The sequence below is a fragment of the Delphinus delphis genome, chromosome 13, assembly GCF_949987515.2.
Source record: "Delphinus delphis chromosome 13, mDelDel1.2, whole genome shotgun sequence".
Lineage (NCBI taxonomy): Eukaryota > Metazoa > Chordata > Mammalia > Artiodactyla > Delphinidae > Delphinus > Delphinus delphis.
This window is the reverse complement of record NC_082695.1, coordinates 9,521,111-9,536,874: the sequence shown is the minus strand read 5'-3', so window position 1 is coordinate 9,536,874 and position 15,764 is coordinate 9,521,111. Positions and strand designations below refer to the sequence as shown.

General features: G+C 41.8%; 1 protein-coding gene across 3 annotated transcripts in view; it reads left to right on the top strand.

Annotated features, from left to right (window-relative positions):
* The window catches only part of BRAP (BRCA1 associated protein), a 38,676-nt gene that overhangs the window by 2,827 nt on the left and 20,085 nt on the right, over positions 1 to 15,764 (top strand). For 2 of the 3 annotated variants that reach the window (XM_060028066.1, XM_060028067.1), the window contains exons 3-9: positions 271 to 469; positions 1,634 to 1,823; positions 7,979 to 8,092; positions 9,744 to 9,892; positions 14,511 to 14,586; positions 15,049 to 15,187; positions 15,555 to 15,664. In XM_060028066.1, the coding sequence (XP_059884049.1) occupies positions 271 to 469; positions 1,634 to 1,823; positions 7,979 to 8,092; positions 9,744 to 9,892; positions 14,511 to 14,586; positions 15,049 to 15,187; positions 15,555 to 15,664 (977 nt within the window). The remainder of the gene's footprint in view (positions 1 to 270; positions 470 to 1,633; positions 1,824 to 7,978; positions 8,093 to 9,743; positions 9,893 to 14,510; positions 14,587 to 15,048; positions 15,188 to 15,554; positions 15,665 to 15,764) is intronic. The other variant, XM_060028068.1, reaches the window with a different exon arrangement.

Below are 15,764 nucleotides of genomic sequence, written 5' to 3'. Positions count from 1 at the left end.
CACGATGGAAGACACCTACCTTATTATGGTACTTCTAAATGTAAAGGCTACCGTTGAGTCTCTGAGGGTGTTAATGACATTTGGGGCGGGTGAAGAGCACTTCCTAGCTGAGTTGCCGCCACAGTTCTGCTGTTCTGTGAATGTAGTTCTTAGTGCAGTACATTACAATTTCTCTTCCAAAGTTTATTCTTCTACTCAAAGTTTTCATCTGATTAGAGTCCTTCAGCATATTTCCTATCAGTTTATAATCCAATTTTTGGTTTGTGAAAGATGAGCTGAAAGCTACAATGGAAGACAGGAAGTCTTCAGAAGCATCCCCCACTGCACAGAGAAGTAAAGATCAAAGTAAAGAAGGCGTAAACACTGCTCCTGATTCTCCATCCAAACAGCTTCCAGACCAGATTTCGTTCTTCAGTGGAAACCCCTCCGTTGAAATAGTTCACGGTATTATGCATCTATACAAGACAAAGTAAGAAAATCCTTTTCTCTTTTGAGTTTGTCTGTTTTTTTGCCACAGGGCAGAGAAAAATCTCTTGCCCTGAAGGGAAGTGGGTATTTTCAGCTTCAAAGGGATAGTACTTTCATATACTGTGTGTTAAAGAATTCTTAGATGTTTTATATATGGTTAAATCTCGTACATTGGGTCAAAGCTTCTTAGGAAAGAATTGTGTAGATTCACTTGAGAAAATACCTAGGAAAATATTCCCTGAGAAGGTAGGCATGCAGGTGATTGGAAAATTGAAAGGAAGGAAGATAGAAAAGAAAAGAAAAGAAAAATTCTAAATGATCCATAACATCATTGTAGACTCATGTTCCCACCAAGTCTTTACTAAAGAAGCTGCTAAGAAGTCACATAATGGGTTGCAGTTTCATCACGTCATTTTACCCCTTTCTGTGGTCCAAACAAGGCTTGCTGGAGGCCAAAGGAAAGGAAGGGTTTTGCTAGTCTACAAGCTGGGCCACCAGCTCCTTGGATAATTGGTAGCTGATCTCTTTAAAGGCTGTCCTTGTCCTAACTTGTCTGCTAGGTTCCCACTGGGAAGCAGAATACTCGGGGAGCCATTTTAGATCACAGCTATTGAAGTGAGTTTGCAGCATTTCAAAAGCAAATAGCATTGTGGGAGGTTTTTCTTTCCCCTCTATTCCAGCTATTCCAACCCAGCAACACTTTCTGTAATCTTCAGAGTCACATTCTTATGGTTCAGAATTTTCCTTCCTATATTTTGAGCTCTTCTCTCTTTGAGACCCTTTGAGAGAAGACCGTAGTTTGAGTTGTGCTTCTACATTATCTAAGGATAGTTCTTACTAGAAAACTAATGAGAGCAAAACACAAACTGCAGATTTGCCTGATGGAGATTTATAACCATAACAAGCCTTTAACTGAAGATTAAAAATATCAGTGCTGGGTATAATGTAGAACATTTCAAAGCTTACCTTAAACTCCACTGCAGGTATGTTTAAGGGATTCTGCATTTACCCATGTAGTGTGTATTTTCAGGTAAAATAACAAGCTGTTTAACTTGATTTATAAAGCATTACACTTTTTTTCTTGGACATAAAAGTTGTGTGCTTAGTGTTGTTTGCACTAACTATACCTCATCTATTCAAGACAGTCTAATTATTGTCTTATTAGTAAGATGACCTCCTTAAAAGAAGATGTGAGGCGCAGTGCCATGCTGTGTATTCTCACAGTCCCTGCTACAATGACCAGTCATGACCTTATGAAGTTTGTCGCCCCATTTAATGAAGTAATTGAACAAATGAAAATCATCAGAGACTCTACTCCAAATCAGTATATGGTGCTGATAAAGTTTAGTGCACAGGTAAAAGTTAAGATATTAAAAGTCTCTTTGCCACAGAAACTGTGTTTTTGAAACTGTTTGATACTAGCCGTGTGTGATTTACTGCATTTTGCACTTCAGAGTCTTGATATGTTCTAGAGTATTGTTGTAATTCTAGAAATATTTCTAAATTCATCAGCAGACACGCTGTTCTAATTCATACCTGCTATTTTTTATAAACCGGATTGAGTATGAAATCTAGGGTTGTGTGTGTTTGTTTATCCAGTAGTAACCATTCCAGTAGAACAAGAGTTCCCAAACTTTCTGAAGTTAATCCTGTATTATTATTTGCCTTTATAAAACTGTGCCCCTGCTTGTATCATCCTCTTTTTAGTAGATATTCTTTGGAACATTTTAGAAAATAAAATCAATTAAAAAAAATTTTTGGTGACAGGATGGGTTTTGTGACACTCCTTGCATCGTTAAAGATGCTTTAGAGATCTTTTTTTTAAAATGTATTTTATCTATTTATTTATATTTGGTGCGTAAGGTGTAAGGTCTTTGTAGCTGCACACATGCTTTCTCTAGTTGCAGCAAACTGGGGCTACTCTCCTTTGTGGTGCGCAGACTTCTCGTTGCAGTGGCTTCTCTTGTTGCGGAGCACGGGCTCTAGGTGCGCAGGCTTCATTAGTTGTGGCACGTGGGCTCAGTAGTTGTGGCTCACAGGCTCTAGAGTGCAGGCTCAGTAGTTGTGCCTCGTGGGCTTAGTTGCTCCTCGGCATGTGGGATCTTCCTGGACCAGGGCTTGAATCTGTGTCCGCTGCATTGGCAGGTGGATTCTGAACCACTGCACCACCAGGGAAGTCGCAAAAGATGCTTTAGAGTTCTAATTGGAAATCACTGCGATAGAGAGACAAACACTGAAAGAATGGTGATATTTTCAGCTTTTAAAAGTATTTGCACGTTATAACAGAGTTTTTGACTTAGGAAGGTTTTGCCATCCAGTCCGTTTCACTTGTTGCATTAAGCATCATTTTGCATGCGCCTCAGTTCTAAAGATGTTAGAAAGATATTCTCTTGGTTTTTATTCTTAGGAGTATTCATGTTTCTATGTGAATAGAAAAATGAGGTAAGCTTTAGGTGTTATCCAGGTTATTAAAGGGCTGGCTACCTTATCCATAGGTTTCATTCAATTTGGTTTTATTTTTTTTTTTTATAATAGTGTTTATTTTTACTTGTTGACAGTTGGCTTTATTTGTTTATTTATGGCTGTGTTGGGTCTTTGTTTCTGTGCGAGGGCTTTCTCTAGTTGTGGCAAGCGGGGGCCACTCTTCATCACAGTGCGCGGACCTCTCACTATCGCGGCCTCTCTCGTTGCGGAGCACAGGCTCCAGACACGCAGGCTCAGTAAATGTGGCTCACAGGCCCAGCCGCTCCGCGGCATGTGGGATCTTCCCAAACCGGGGCACGAACCCGTGTCCCCTGCATCGGCAGGCGGACTCTCAACCACTGCGCCACCAGGGAAGCCCTCATTAGGTTTTGAAATGCAGCTCTGTCCAAGTTACTTCTTTCTCACCTCATTGATAAACAGTCTTCCTGAATTTGCCCCAGATAGACAGTTCCAACTTGCAGATTGGCAAAGAAATGAGTGTGCCTGTAGGGTCACTTGCCATTGCCTCTGACCAATCACCAAGATTTGTGGGTAATAGGAAGCCCATGACACAAGGCCCACTTGTCATCTCCTCATTTCAAAAACGCAGAGTTGACAGCAGTAGCAGCCATTCATTGGCCGTGGGAACAGAATTAAGAGAAATAAGAGTTCGGGGCTTCCCTGACGGTCCAGTAGTTAAGCCTCCACACTTCCACTACAGGGGGTGCAGGTTCAATCCCTGGTTGGGGAACTAAGATCCCGCATGCCACATGGACACACACACAAAAAAGAGAGAAATGAGTTGGATTATATTTGTACCTGTTCAGCAGGCCACCGAGAAAGAACGCTTAGTGTGGAATTCCGTGTACAAGAGGGTACACAGTTGTTATCTTTAACCTTTACAAAGCACCACACATTTGAGAGAGACATTTAAAACGTGTTTCAATGGTTCTGTAAGCTTAGAGTTCACAAGTTGACATTGAGAACTGAAAAGCACCTCACAGCTGTTTTCACTGACTGTCAGAAGACCTTCCAAGGTTGCTGAAGAACTTTCCAAATAATGGGCAAGTGGTATTTTAAATCTTTTTGAATCTAATAATAAGGGTATTGATGATAACATGCAACCTTTACTGACTGCTTATCCTGTACCATTCACTCTGCTAAGTGCTTGATGTGCACTAGCTGATGTAATCCTCACTACAGCCCTGCTGTTGTTATCCTAGTTTTACAAGTGAGGAAACTGACTACGGAGAGAGGTTAGTGATTTGGCCAGGGTTATACAGCTAGAAATAAGTGACTGAGCTGGGATTTGAGCCCTCACTTTTAATCCCTAGGGTGTAGTCCTCTTCCAGCAGGAGTGGGATGAAAGTGTGGGGAAGGGAAGATATTCACTGTTTGCCAAAAAAATTGTGTAATGGCAGTATTTTACTTATAGCTTCTATCGAACAAGCAAGGGTGATAAGTAACACAGGGAAAGTCACAGAAAGAGACTGGGGAAAAATGTTTAAGAACATATTAGACTTTTTATTTAGTCTGAAGTGTAATTAAGCCCACAGCACTAACTTGTCTAATAAACCCACAAACTTCCCTGTAGCACATGCTGCCCTTCACAGTCTGCAGTTAGTGCTGTGGAAATTTTCTGCTACTGTTAATGGATTTTCTTTGTACTTCTGCATTGTCTCTCCACCTCTGTCTTTGGACCAAGTGCAGGTTGCTTAAGTTGACACATGTTTTCTGAGACTGTGATACAGCTTTCTGAGTGCTCTGTGAGGATAGAACCCTTGACCTTGGTATCGTGAGTTGTATTGTTTATCTGTAATGCTAGATCTTAGGGTCTAAGGCTCATCCTATCAGGGATTTTCTAGTGCCTAAAATTACCCTCCTGGTATAAGACTTGAAGTTGTTAAATTAATACTGGGCCCTAATGAGAATAGACTCAATATCACCAACTCCTGAGTAACTTACTAGATGTCAAGCCTGTGCTAATTGCTTTTCATGCATTAGCTCCTCGAGTCCTCTCAGTTATGCCATAAGGTAGGTGTCATTATTTTCATATTTTATAATTGAGGAAACAGACATGGGTGAGACACTTGCCCAAGGCTACATAGCTAGTAAGTGTCCAAGTTATGATTCAAACACAGGCACCCTGACTCCATGGCCTGGGCACGTAACTATATTCTTACTCCTTTCTTTTTCTCATCATAGAATTTTATTAAGAACTAATAGGCCTTCTCTATGTCTTTTATCATTTCTTGAATTTCTGTTGGCCTCATCTTTCTTTATTGCTGGAGGTGTTAGATGTGCCTACAGAGTTGTACTGTGCCCCTTAGGAAATTTAGTCTTTGGGTAAGGAATTTGTAGTTCAGGATACAGGGAAATAGAAGGGGATTCAGTTTTGTAGTTCCTTGGGACAAAAAAGAACAGATAACCTCTCAATGGAGTATGTTGACTCATTTTCACTTAATATGCTTGGGCCAGCGCAGGAGATAGCTCTTTTGAAAAGTAAAAATGTGTTCTCAGAAGTAAAAATGTGATCACTGTGACAGTAAAGGAACCTTGATCATAATAGGTTTTTCTTTTTCTGAGTTTATGGTGAGAAAAGAACAGTAAAATCAAAGGACTAGGAAAAAACCAAAAGCTGGGTTTCTTGAAATTTGGGGCTCTAGGGCTTCCCTGCTGGTGCGGTGGTTAAGAATCTGCCTGCCAGTGCAGCGGACACGGGTTCAAACCCTGGTCCGAGAAGATCCCACATGCTGCGGAGCAACTAAGCCCGGCACCACAACTACTGAAGCCCGCACACCTAGAGCCTATGCTCCGCAACAAGAGAAGCCACCGCAATGAGAAGCCCGTGCACCGCAACAAAGAGCAGCCCCCGCTCGCCACAATTAGAGAAAGCCTGTGCTCGGCAACGAAGACCCAACACAGCCAAAAATAAATAAATAAATTTATAAATAAATAAATAAATAAATAAATTGGGGGCTCTATACAGTGCAGGCAGGCATTTTAAACAAGAGTTGTTTCTTCTGTGGTTTTTTTTGGCAGTTAGCTTCAGGCTTTTGTGCATTTCAGTGCTGAGTTGAAGCAGGAACCACATGGATTTTGTTCCCTGCTCTTGTCCTTTGCATAGCACAGTGCCCAGCATGTGCTTGGTACTCAGTAAATATTCCAGCCAGTGAAGCGACATTTCCAATACCAAGATTTTAAAGAAGATAACAATGTGTTCAAAAAGTATACTTCTTTGGTATAGATAATTCCCCCAAGAAAGAAATAATTTATCTCATGTTGAGTAGATTTTGTCACATCCCCAGTATCACAAACCTTGTCCCTTCCTCTGAGGAGGCTTGGGCACTTAGGGAGCATCTACAGAGCTGGAGGTCTTTGGTTGGGTCTGCTGTTCTCAGCAGCCACATCTGCAGCAGTTCCTGGTGGTGCCGGGGGCCCTGAAGAGCCAGCCGTGGCCCTCATTTCCCTCGGTGCGTGAGTCCAGTTGCTCACTGTGCTGCTTACTCATCCAGAAGCCTTTCAAGACACATCTACTGCTCTTGAAAAATGGGAGAAGCCATTTGGGGCTGCTACTTCTTAGCGTTAAAGAGACTTATTGTCCAAGAACTGGCTTTTAACATTTTGAAGTTCAAATACACAGGTTGTTTCCTGAAGGAAAGCCTCCCCACCCCACCCCCAAAAAAGTCCCTGCAAAATCTGTGTTCAGAATTGGTCATCCTTCCTTAGTGGCTTAGCTTGCTTGGTCAGATTAAGAAAGCATAGGTAATTAAGAATCCACACTTGAATTACATCATCAGAGTGCAGTGAAAAGCTGCTGAAAAGCTTAAAAGTGGCTGTAAGGTTCAGACCCTATGAGGGTAGACAGCCAGGACTGGTTTTGCCTGGTACAGCTTGAATCTCGTCCTTGAGGTTGATAGTGCGGCATTTCCTTTCGCAGAACACCCTTCCTCTCTTCAGGCAGCTTGTCTACACTGGTGAGGCCAAAGCACACAACTTCCTATCTTTGGACTAATGCCTGTGTGAGAGTGAAACCCAGATAAGCCTTGGCCTCTCAGCTGCCTCTAAAACTTAATGAGTTTTAAAAGCTGGAATTGTCTCTTTGTTACTTTCTACTAAGGCTAGCCTGGAAGATTTGATTTACTTGTGTCCATATTCACAAATGCACGTTTGCCTTTGCAGCTTTACCTACAGGGGACTGTTTCCCCTGATTTTATCTGTCTTCCACTCCAAGGGAACAAGTTGTTAGTATTTTAAAGGCTGGTTCATCTTGGACCTCTTGACCTTGGCCAGAAGTTTTGCTTTTGGTGTTACACACTAGTTGCTTAAAACCTCCTGATAGGATTCTTATCTATCGTGTATTATTATTATTATTATTGGGTTTATTGAAAAGAAGGAATTGGCTTTTCACTCCATACCAGTTCCACTGGTCCTCTATTTTTCCTCACATAGATGCTGACATTTGTTTTAAAAAGCTCTTCTGTAGGGAATTCCCTGGCAGTCCAGTGGTTAAGACTCAGCGCTTTCACTCCCAGGGGCCCGGGTTCAATCCCTGGGTGGGGAACTAAGGTCCCGCAGGCCATGTGGTGTGGCTGGGGAAAAGAAAAAAGCTCTTCTGTAACAATCATTGCTTATGATTTGGTTCCAAATAGGCTTGACTTCAGTGGCTGTGAAAGTGCTGACTAGAGGCAAAAAAAAAAAGAAGAAAGAAGAAAAATGATATCACGGGAAACGTTGACCATTGTTGGCTGAATATGTATTAAAATTGTAGTAGCTGTCAGTTTATTGCACTTCAGTAGCTTCTGCTAGTTCCAGTAAGACTATCACGTATCAGGAAAAATTGTAGAGATGTAGGATATTGACCTGCAGGGTTCAGTTAGCCTGTGAACCTGCTGCCATAGATGTTACTTTTGGCAGTTGCTTTCTCTCCTAAGTATAACTTTTAAAAGCTGAAGAACAGAATAATTGAAGCCATGCATCTTGAATAGAAAGCACGTTTTCAGGATCTCTCTCTTAACTTTTTCCTTTTCCCCACTGGTTCACCTAGGCCGATGCAGATAGTTTTTACATGGCATGCAATGGCCGCCAGTTCAACTCAATAGAAGATGATGTTTGCCAGCTGGTCTATGTGGAGAGGGCTGAAGTACTGAAATCTGAAGATGTAAGTGTGAATAACTCTTATATTTGATATAAACATATCAGAATGGTATAAAGTTGGAAGTTAAGATATCTGCAGAAATGTCCAGAATAGGCCAGTCCATAGAGACAGAAAATAGATTAGTTGCTAGAGGCTGGGGGAGAGAGAAGTGAGGAGTGACTGCTAACAAGAACAAAGTTTCTTTTGGGGGTGATAGAAATGTTCTAGAATTAGGTGGTGGTGTGATGGGTGCACAGCCTTGTGAATATACTAAAAACCACTTTAAAATGGCAAATTTTACATATGTGAATTTTATCTCAAGTTTTAAAAATTGTCCAAAGTATTTTTTAAAAAAAAGGGTATTATCTGTGTTGTTGAAAATGAGTATGTATCTATTCCAGATGGATGAAACGTTGCCTAGAGCCTAAAAGAAATGTTTTTGTTTGAAATGTTAACCCTTAATCCTCGTCCTGATTTTTGATTCTGTTTTGATAGCAATTTATGATTCCCCTGATCTCCCACCCTCCATGGGAAGCTTTCCTATAATACGTGCTGTTTGAATCATTTTATAAAGTAGTAGGTCTAGCTCAGTTATGCTTTTAATATTTCCTTTCTTTTAAAGTAGCCCTAAAGGTCTTTTTACCTTGAATTCAGCTTGATAGGAATAAGTTCTGATTAGATTGTTCTGTCATTAGATTAGGTAAGATAAAAATTGGCAAAGGATAAAATCAGTCTTCCCTTTTGCCAGTTGCTGGGCAAGGCCTCAGTTTTAGAAATTCCTTTCTCTAAATGAACACGGCTTCTTGAGAGATTTCCTGTAAATATCTTCTCTTCAGGGACCACAGATTAATGTGAGTTTTCTCAGTGTGTCCTCATTTGTACGCCTTACCTTTGCCTCAATAGTCCCACAGTTGGCAGGGCTTGGGTCAGACACCGCTGTGTTAGAGGTGCCTTTCTTGACCACCTAGATTGTTATGCCCCCTATTTCACACCCTGTTCTTTCATAGCATTTATAACCATAGGTAATTATACTTTTTAAAATTTTGAATTTCGTATGTCTCTCTACTAGAGTCTAAGCTGTGTGAGGACAGGGACAGACTTTGTTTTCTGGGACTTACTGAATCTGTTTTTGCTCACCATTGCCCCACACCTAGAACAGTGTCTGGCACACATAGCAGAGAATTAATAAGTATGTGCTAAATGAATAAATAAATAAAATCACTGTTGTTGATACTGTTATCACTTAGTGGAAAGTGTCAAGTTTTAATTTACTCTGTGGAAAAATCATTCAGATACACTCCTGTTCTCCTGCTTTTATTCCTTTGTGTTCCAGTATAGTCATGGCCATTCAGAGTTAGAGCAAGGAGTCTGGTAACAGAAGATTCTGGCAGCAGTTTCCCCTCCTAGAATGTCAGCTCTGTGAGGGCAGGCATCCTTGTCTGCTTTGTTTGCCACTGTATCCATAGTGCCTAGCACAGTGCTGGGACTGTAGGAGGTGCTTAATTAATATTTGTTGCATGGATGAAAATCTTACCAATTTATTTTCACAAATCAATAATACTGAGAACATCCTGCGAGGAGTCAAAAAGTAACAGGAAAACTGTTGCTTTAAAAGAAAAAAAAAATCAGAACCCGTGGATGACAAGTGAGGCTTATTCGAGGTGTTTCCCTGTAGGGGGCCAGCCTCCCTGTGATGGACCTAACGGAGCTCCCCAAGTGCACAGTGTGTCTGGAGCGCATGGACGAGTCCGTGAACGGCATTCTCACCACCTTATGTAACCACAGCTTCCACAGCCAGTGTCTGCAGCGCTGGGATGACACAACGTGAGTGCAGGAGGTTACCCCCCTACCCTGTCAAAGCTCATTATTACCCTTTCCCAGAATTAAGAACAGCCGCCCCCCCAAAATGAATCACTCCAAGTATTTGACTTTATAAACCTGGGTACCACGATGGTGAAGAGGTCACATAGAAGGGTCTTCCGTGTTTCTTCTTTGCTTTCCTCAGTTCACGTGAGGATCAGCATTCCTAGACCAAGTCCCTTTTAGTGTGCCAGTTCTGAATGCTTATGGAATGTCCCAAAGCAGCATGAATTGTTCTTTCCTTCGAAGAGCCAGAAAATGAGGGGGTGGGGGGAAGTTTAGCTTTGAGGCTCTCATGCTAAAATGACATCCAGGTCTAAAATCTTGTTTATCACCTGCACTTTATGTCTACTCTTTACTTTGGCTTTCTTATCTTTACTGGGCTTTCTTATCAAAGCCCAGATTGCTGGGCTACAGCAATCTGACATTTTGGATTTACCATGTTGTTGATGGCTTGGTGGCCAGTAGTAACAGTAGTCACTAAGTATGAGGCACACACACACCTATGTTCTCCTGTTTCCCAGTGCAACAGAGGCCCTATTTGTAGGGTGGCATTGTGCAAAGAACTGAGGTGTAACCTGTACCTTTTTTTTTTTTTCAGTCAGAGGTTGCTGCTCCCTTTGCAAACTGCATTGTGGGTCTTAGCTAGAAAGGCCTTGTGGCCTTCAGACGCTGGCCTCATGGGTTTCCCAGTACAGAGAGGAAGGTGCAGAATCAAATAATCGCACGAATAAATGTGAAATTACAGCCATTGCAAGTGTTACAAAGGAGCAGCGTTGCAGCATTGTGACTCGAGAATAGGGCCCTGACACAGCCAGGGCTGTCTGAGAGGCAGCCTCTCAGGGAGGATGAACAGGAGTTAGCCAGCTGAACAGTGGAACCGGCGAGAAGGCAGTGTAGGGGAGGGGGTGTGCACGGGAAGGGGGAAATCACGTTCCAAAGCCCAGGAATAAGGAGGGGCGAAAGTCCACAGGAGTCTCTGTTCTCTGCCCCCACGTGGTCAGCTTTACAGAGCAGGGACCCTGTCTGGCTGTTCTCTGCTATGCCGCTCACACTTAGCAGGAGACGTGGTGCGTAGGAGCTCAGTAAATATCTTTGAGCAAATAGACCCGGGCTTTTCCGTGGCTTGTTTACCTGGAGAAGAATCTTGCCCCAGTTCTGTAGAGTCCTTGGTCAATTCTGGGGTATCATTTGAGGGTTCTTCAGAGAATTGTCCAGGTTTAAATTTGCCTTGAATAAAGCCACACTGAGATGTTTGTGTTCCATAAAGGGTCTGTCTGTATCTTGTGTCCATCTGCTATACCATTTAAGTTCTGGATGCTTCTTTGTTTCCTGCCACTCCAATTTTACTTTCCGTACAAGTTAAGTTTTGTAAAACCATAGCATTTTCAAGTTGGAAGTTTCCTCAGGGACCATCTTGTCCAACCTCCTCATTTTATAGAAGAGGAGACAGAGGCCCAGAGGTGAAAATTAGCATGCTCAAAGTGTCATGACAGAGAACGAATGCCAGAACTGGGTCCAGAATTCAACCCACCGGGCAGCTGCCCTCAAAACCATGCCGTGCCTTCAGCAAGTGGGTTTTGAGCCTCTCTGTGTGCAACTACAGTGCTGTGTGCCGAGGGGGAGAGAAACAAACACAGACCCTCCTCGGGAACATTGATCTGCTAAGGGAGAGTCACACATACATGTATGCTTACAATTCGAGGTAGATATGAGAGAGAGCCAGCTGCCCCGCTGGGGTGGTCTGGAAGGGTTGCTTACAGAAGGCGGTATTGGTACCAGGTCACGAAGGGTGGTTTTTTGTCAGGGAAGGACATTCTGAGAGGATTTCCCCAAATATCTCCTCAGGAAAATAAGATTACAACTCAAAATTATTTTTGAAGGGAAGGCAGGAAGAATTGAATGAACTGTTATTTTTTAATAGACAGATGAGATGGTATATCATAGAGGGCTAATTGTATAATACAGATAAGTTTATTTTTATAATTTTCCCCCCTTTTTCCTTTTTATTCTCAGGATCATACATTTCGGAAAGATCATTTTGGCACAGTGTAGAAAATTAGATTTCAGAATTCGTTTGCTGTTTTCTTATCCCACCACTACCACAGCTGCCACAAAGACTGAAGTGATGACACAGAGCTAGTTCCTACGTTTGACAAGACTGCTTGTGGAGTCCTAGCTGCCACTTCTTTTTTTTTTAATAAGTTTATTTATTATTTATTTTTGGCCGCATTGGGTCTTCGTTGCTGTGCGCGGGCTTTCTCTAGTTGTGGTGAGTGGGGGCTACTCTTTGTTATGGTGCGTGGGCTTCTCATTGCAGTGGCTTCTCTTGTTGCGGAGCATGGGCTCTAGGCACGTGGGCTTCAGTAGTTGTGGCACACGGGCTTCAGTAGTTGTAGCTTGTGGGCTCTAGAGCACAGGCTCAGTAGTTGTGGTGCACGGGCTTAGTTGCTCTGCGGCATGTGGGATCTTCCCCGGCCAGGGCTCAAACCCGTGTCCCTTGCATTGGCAGGTGGATTCTTAACCACTGGGCCACCCGGGAAGTCCCTAGCTGCCACTTTTGTTACTTCTTCAAGTTTGTCCTGTCTTCTCTTTTGGTACTAAAGAAAGAGACAGACTAAATCCTTTAGCTTTCTCTTGGGAAACATAGTCCTTATCTGTGATAAGAACTTAGCGTTCTTCCTGCTTATTTCCATTCCTTGGTTTTATCTATTCAGTAGGGTAACAAACTGATACTAGTTATATCTTGAGCATTCTTTCTTCTTGGTGCCAGTTCACTTAGCCTCAACTATCACCTACTTTCTATCATTTTTGCCAATTGGACACAAATATTCGTGACTGGTACTTAGCATTACTTTGTCTTGAGTATAAGGGTTAATGGATTTTTTCAATTTTTTTTCATTTTTATTGAAGTATAATTGACAATCAAAAATTGTATATATTTAAGGTGTACAACTAGATGACCCGATATACATCAACACTGTAAAATGCTCACCACAGCCAAGCAAGTCAGCATATCCATCACTTCACACTTTTACTGTTTTCCCTTTTTGTTTTTACTTTTCTTTTTTTTTTGTTGTGAGAACAACGAAGCTCCACCCTCTTAGTAAATTTTAAGAACACAGTACAATATTGTCAATTATAGTCAACATTGATGTGTACCAGTTCTCTAGAACTTACTCATCTTGCATAACTGAAAGTTTGTACCTCTTGACCAACATCTCCCTGTTTCCCCCTTTTCCCAGCCCCTGGAAGAACACAGTACAATATTGTCAATTATAGTCAACATTGATGTGTACCAGTTCTCTAGAACTTACTCATCTTGCGTAACTGAAAGTTTGTACCTCTCGACCAACATCTCCGTTTCCCCCTTTTCCCAGCCCCTGGTAGCCACTTTTCTGCTCTATGTATCTATGAGTTTGGCTTCTGTGCCATTTTTATTGGCTTTTTGTAAATTGAAACTTTAGTACTCACCGAGCACTGGTGTCTTTTTCCAGATGAAATTCATTGTATGACAAAATGTTGTATGTGTTTCATGAAGGCCATTAACTTTTTTTTTAGTGAAGTTTACTACAGAATTTAGTTTCAACTCTTAGGAGCAACCTTGAGAGGACAGGGTACATTTTGGATGATTTAAAACCTTGAGAAGTGGGGATAAGGTAGATTGAAGTAAAAATACATTGTGGGTAGCCAGACATGAAACAAAATTAACAACTCGTCTCAAGTCTCTAATTCTAACCTATAAATATTTAGTTCTTTGATTACCTAAGCTTTAGACAGAAGAGTGGAGAAAGATATGAGGCAGATCAAGATTTTTCCCTTATCCTCAGCTTTATCAATATTTTGTGGGACTTCCCTGGTAGTGCAGTGGTGAAGAATATGCCTGCCATTGCAGGGGACACGAGTTCAAGCCCTGGTCTGGGAAGATCCCACATGCCACAGAGCAACTAAGCCCGTGAGCCATAACTACTGAGCCCGCGTGCCACAACTACTGAAGCCCACGTGCCTAGAGCCCATGCTCCGCAACAAGAGAAGCCACTGCGATGAGAAGCCCGTGCACTGTAACAAAGAGTAGCCCCCGGGCTTCCCTGGTGGTGCAGTGGTTGAGAGTCTGCCTGCCGATGCAGGGGACACGGGTTCGTGCCCCGGTCTGGGAAGATCCCACATGCCATGGAGCGGCTGGGCCCGTGAGCCATGGCTGCTGAGCCTGCGCGTCCGGAGCCTGTGCTCCGCAACGGGAGAGGCCACAGCAGTGAGAGGCCCACGTACCACAAAAAAATAAACAAACAAAAAAAAGAGTAGCCCCCACTTGTAGCAACTAGAGAAAGCCCTCATGCAGCAACGAAGACCCAATGCAGCCAAAAATAAATAAATAAATTAATTTTTAAAAATTTTGTGGTTTTCATTTCATTTGAGAATAGCTTGAAAGCATTTGTCTTTTGAATGATGTCCTTAATTACGATAAACTTAAAACTATTATATAAGAGAGGGAGGATATACAATTACATTTTTGACTTTTGGGTTCTGTGACAGCTGTCTTTTATATTTAATCTCTATTATTATTTTTTGGTGTCCTTTATAGGTGCCCTGTTTGCCGATATTGTCAAACACCAGAGCCAGTAGAAGAAAATAAGTGTTTCGAGTGTGGCGTTCAGGAAGTAAGTAACGAGTGGTGGGGAAGAGTAACGCACGCGGCTTTAATCATCTGGGATTTTCTTCTACCCAGTGTGGTGTAAATTCTTTTCAATTCTTTTTGAGACTGATTTTTTTTTTTTCTTTTTGTCCAGGGTCAGGCAAAAAATAAAAATACACAAACTATTTTACTCATACACAGAATACTTTATGATTTCATTCTTTGTCCTTTGAAAACACCTAGACTTTTGTTGATAATTGTGATTATTTTTTCTTGCTATTTACATAGAGTTCCATAGAATCCAGAGCGAAAAACTAATTGACCCCTAAAAGCATCCTTGCTTGTTGGGTTTTAAACATATTTATTCAGAACTCCTGTAGAAACAACTCTAAACCTCATCCTGTGTCAGGCTCTCCTCTTTCCACCCCAGTGGACCAGGTCATGTGTTTTTATGTAACTAATTAAGATCTTACCTCCTTCTCGGCAGAACCTGTGGATTTGTTTAATATGTGGCCACATAGGATGTGGACGGTATGTGAGTCGACATGCCTATAAGCACTTCGAGGAGACCCAGCACACATATGCCATGCAGCTCACCAACCATCGAGTCTGGGACTATGCTGGAGGTGAACACCGCTCCCATTTTCTAATTTGGATTCATTCTTTCTGAAAACGTCTCCGTCAGAACCTCTCCCCTTGCTCTCACAGCTTGAAGTCTTCCTGACAGCTGTGGCAAACTCCAGTTCTCATGGTGCCCCATAGGGCACTATTTCCTGTGAATGGCCTGCACTGCAGAGGATAAAGAGAGTTAATACTTACACTCTGCCCTCTCTTTTTTTTTTTTAATTCAAATGATTTAACCCACTTTTAAAGAAATATTGCAAGGCATTTAATTTGGATCTGTAAAAACATAATTTTGTCAAAGTTAAAGGCTTATGGAGACCCTTTTCATTCTGAAGAAACATGCCTTAGTTGACTCATTCTTTTCTTTAGATAATTACGTCCATCGACTGGTCGCAAGTAAAACAGATGGAAAGATAGTACAGTATGAATGTGAGGGTGATACTTGCCAGGAGGAGAAAATAGATGCCTTACAGTTAGAGGTAAGATATTTTATTAATAATTACTGAATACCTATGTCTACTGCTTTTTACTACTCTAACTTGAAAGGTTGTTTGGGCTTTTAATTTTGCCATATGCCCT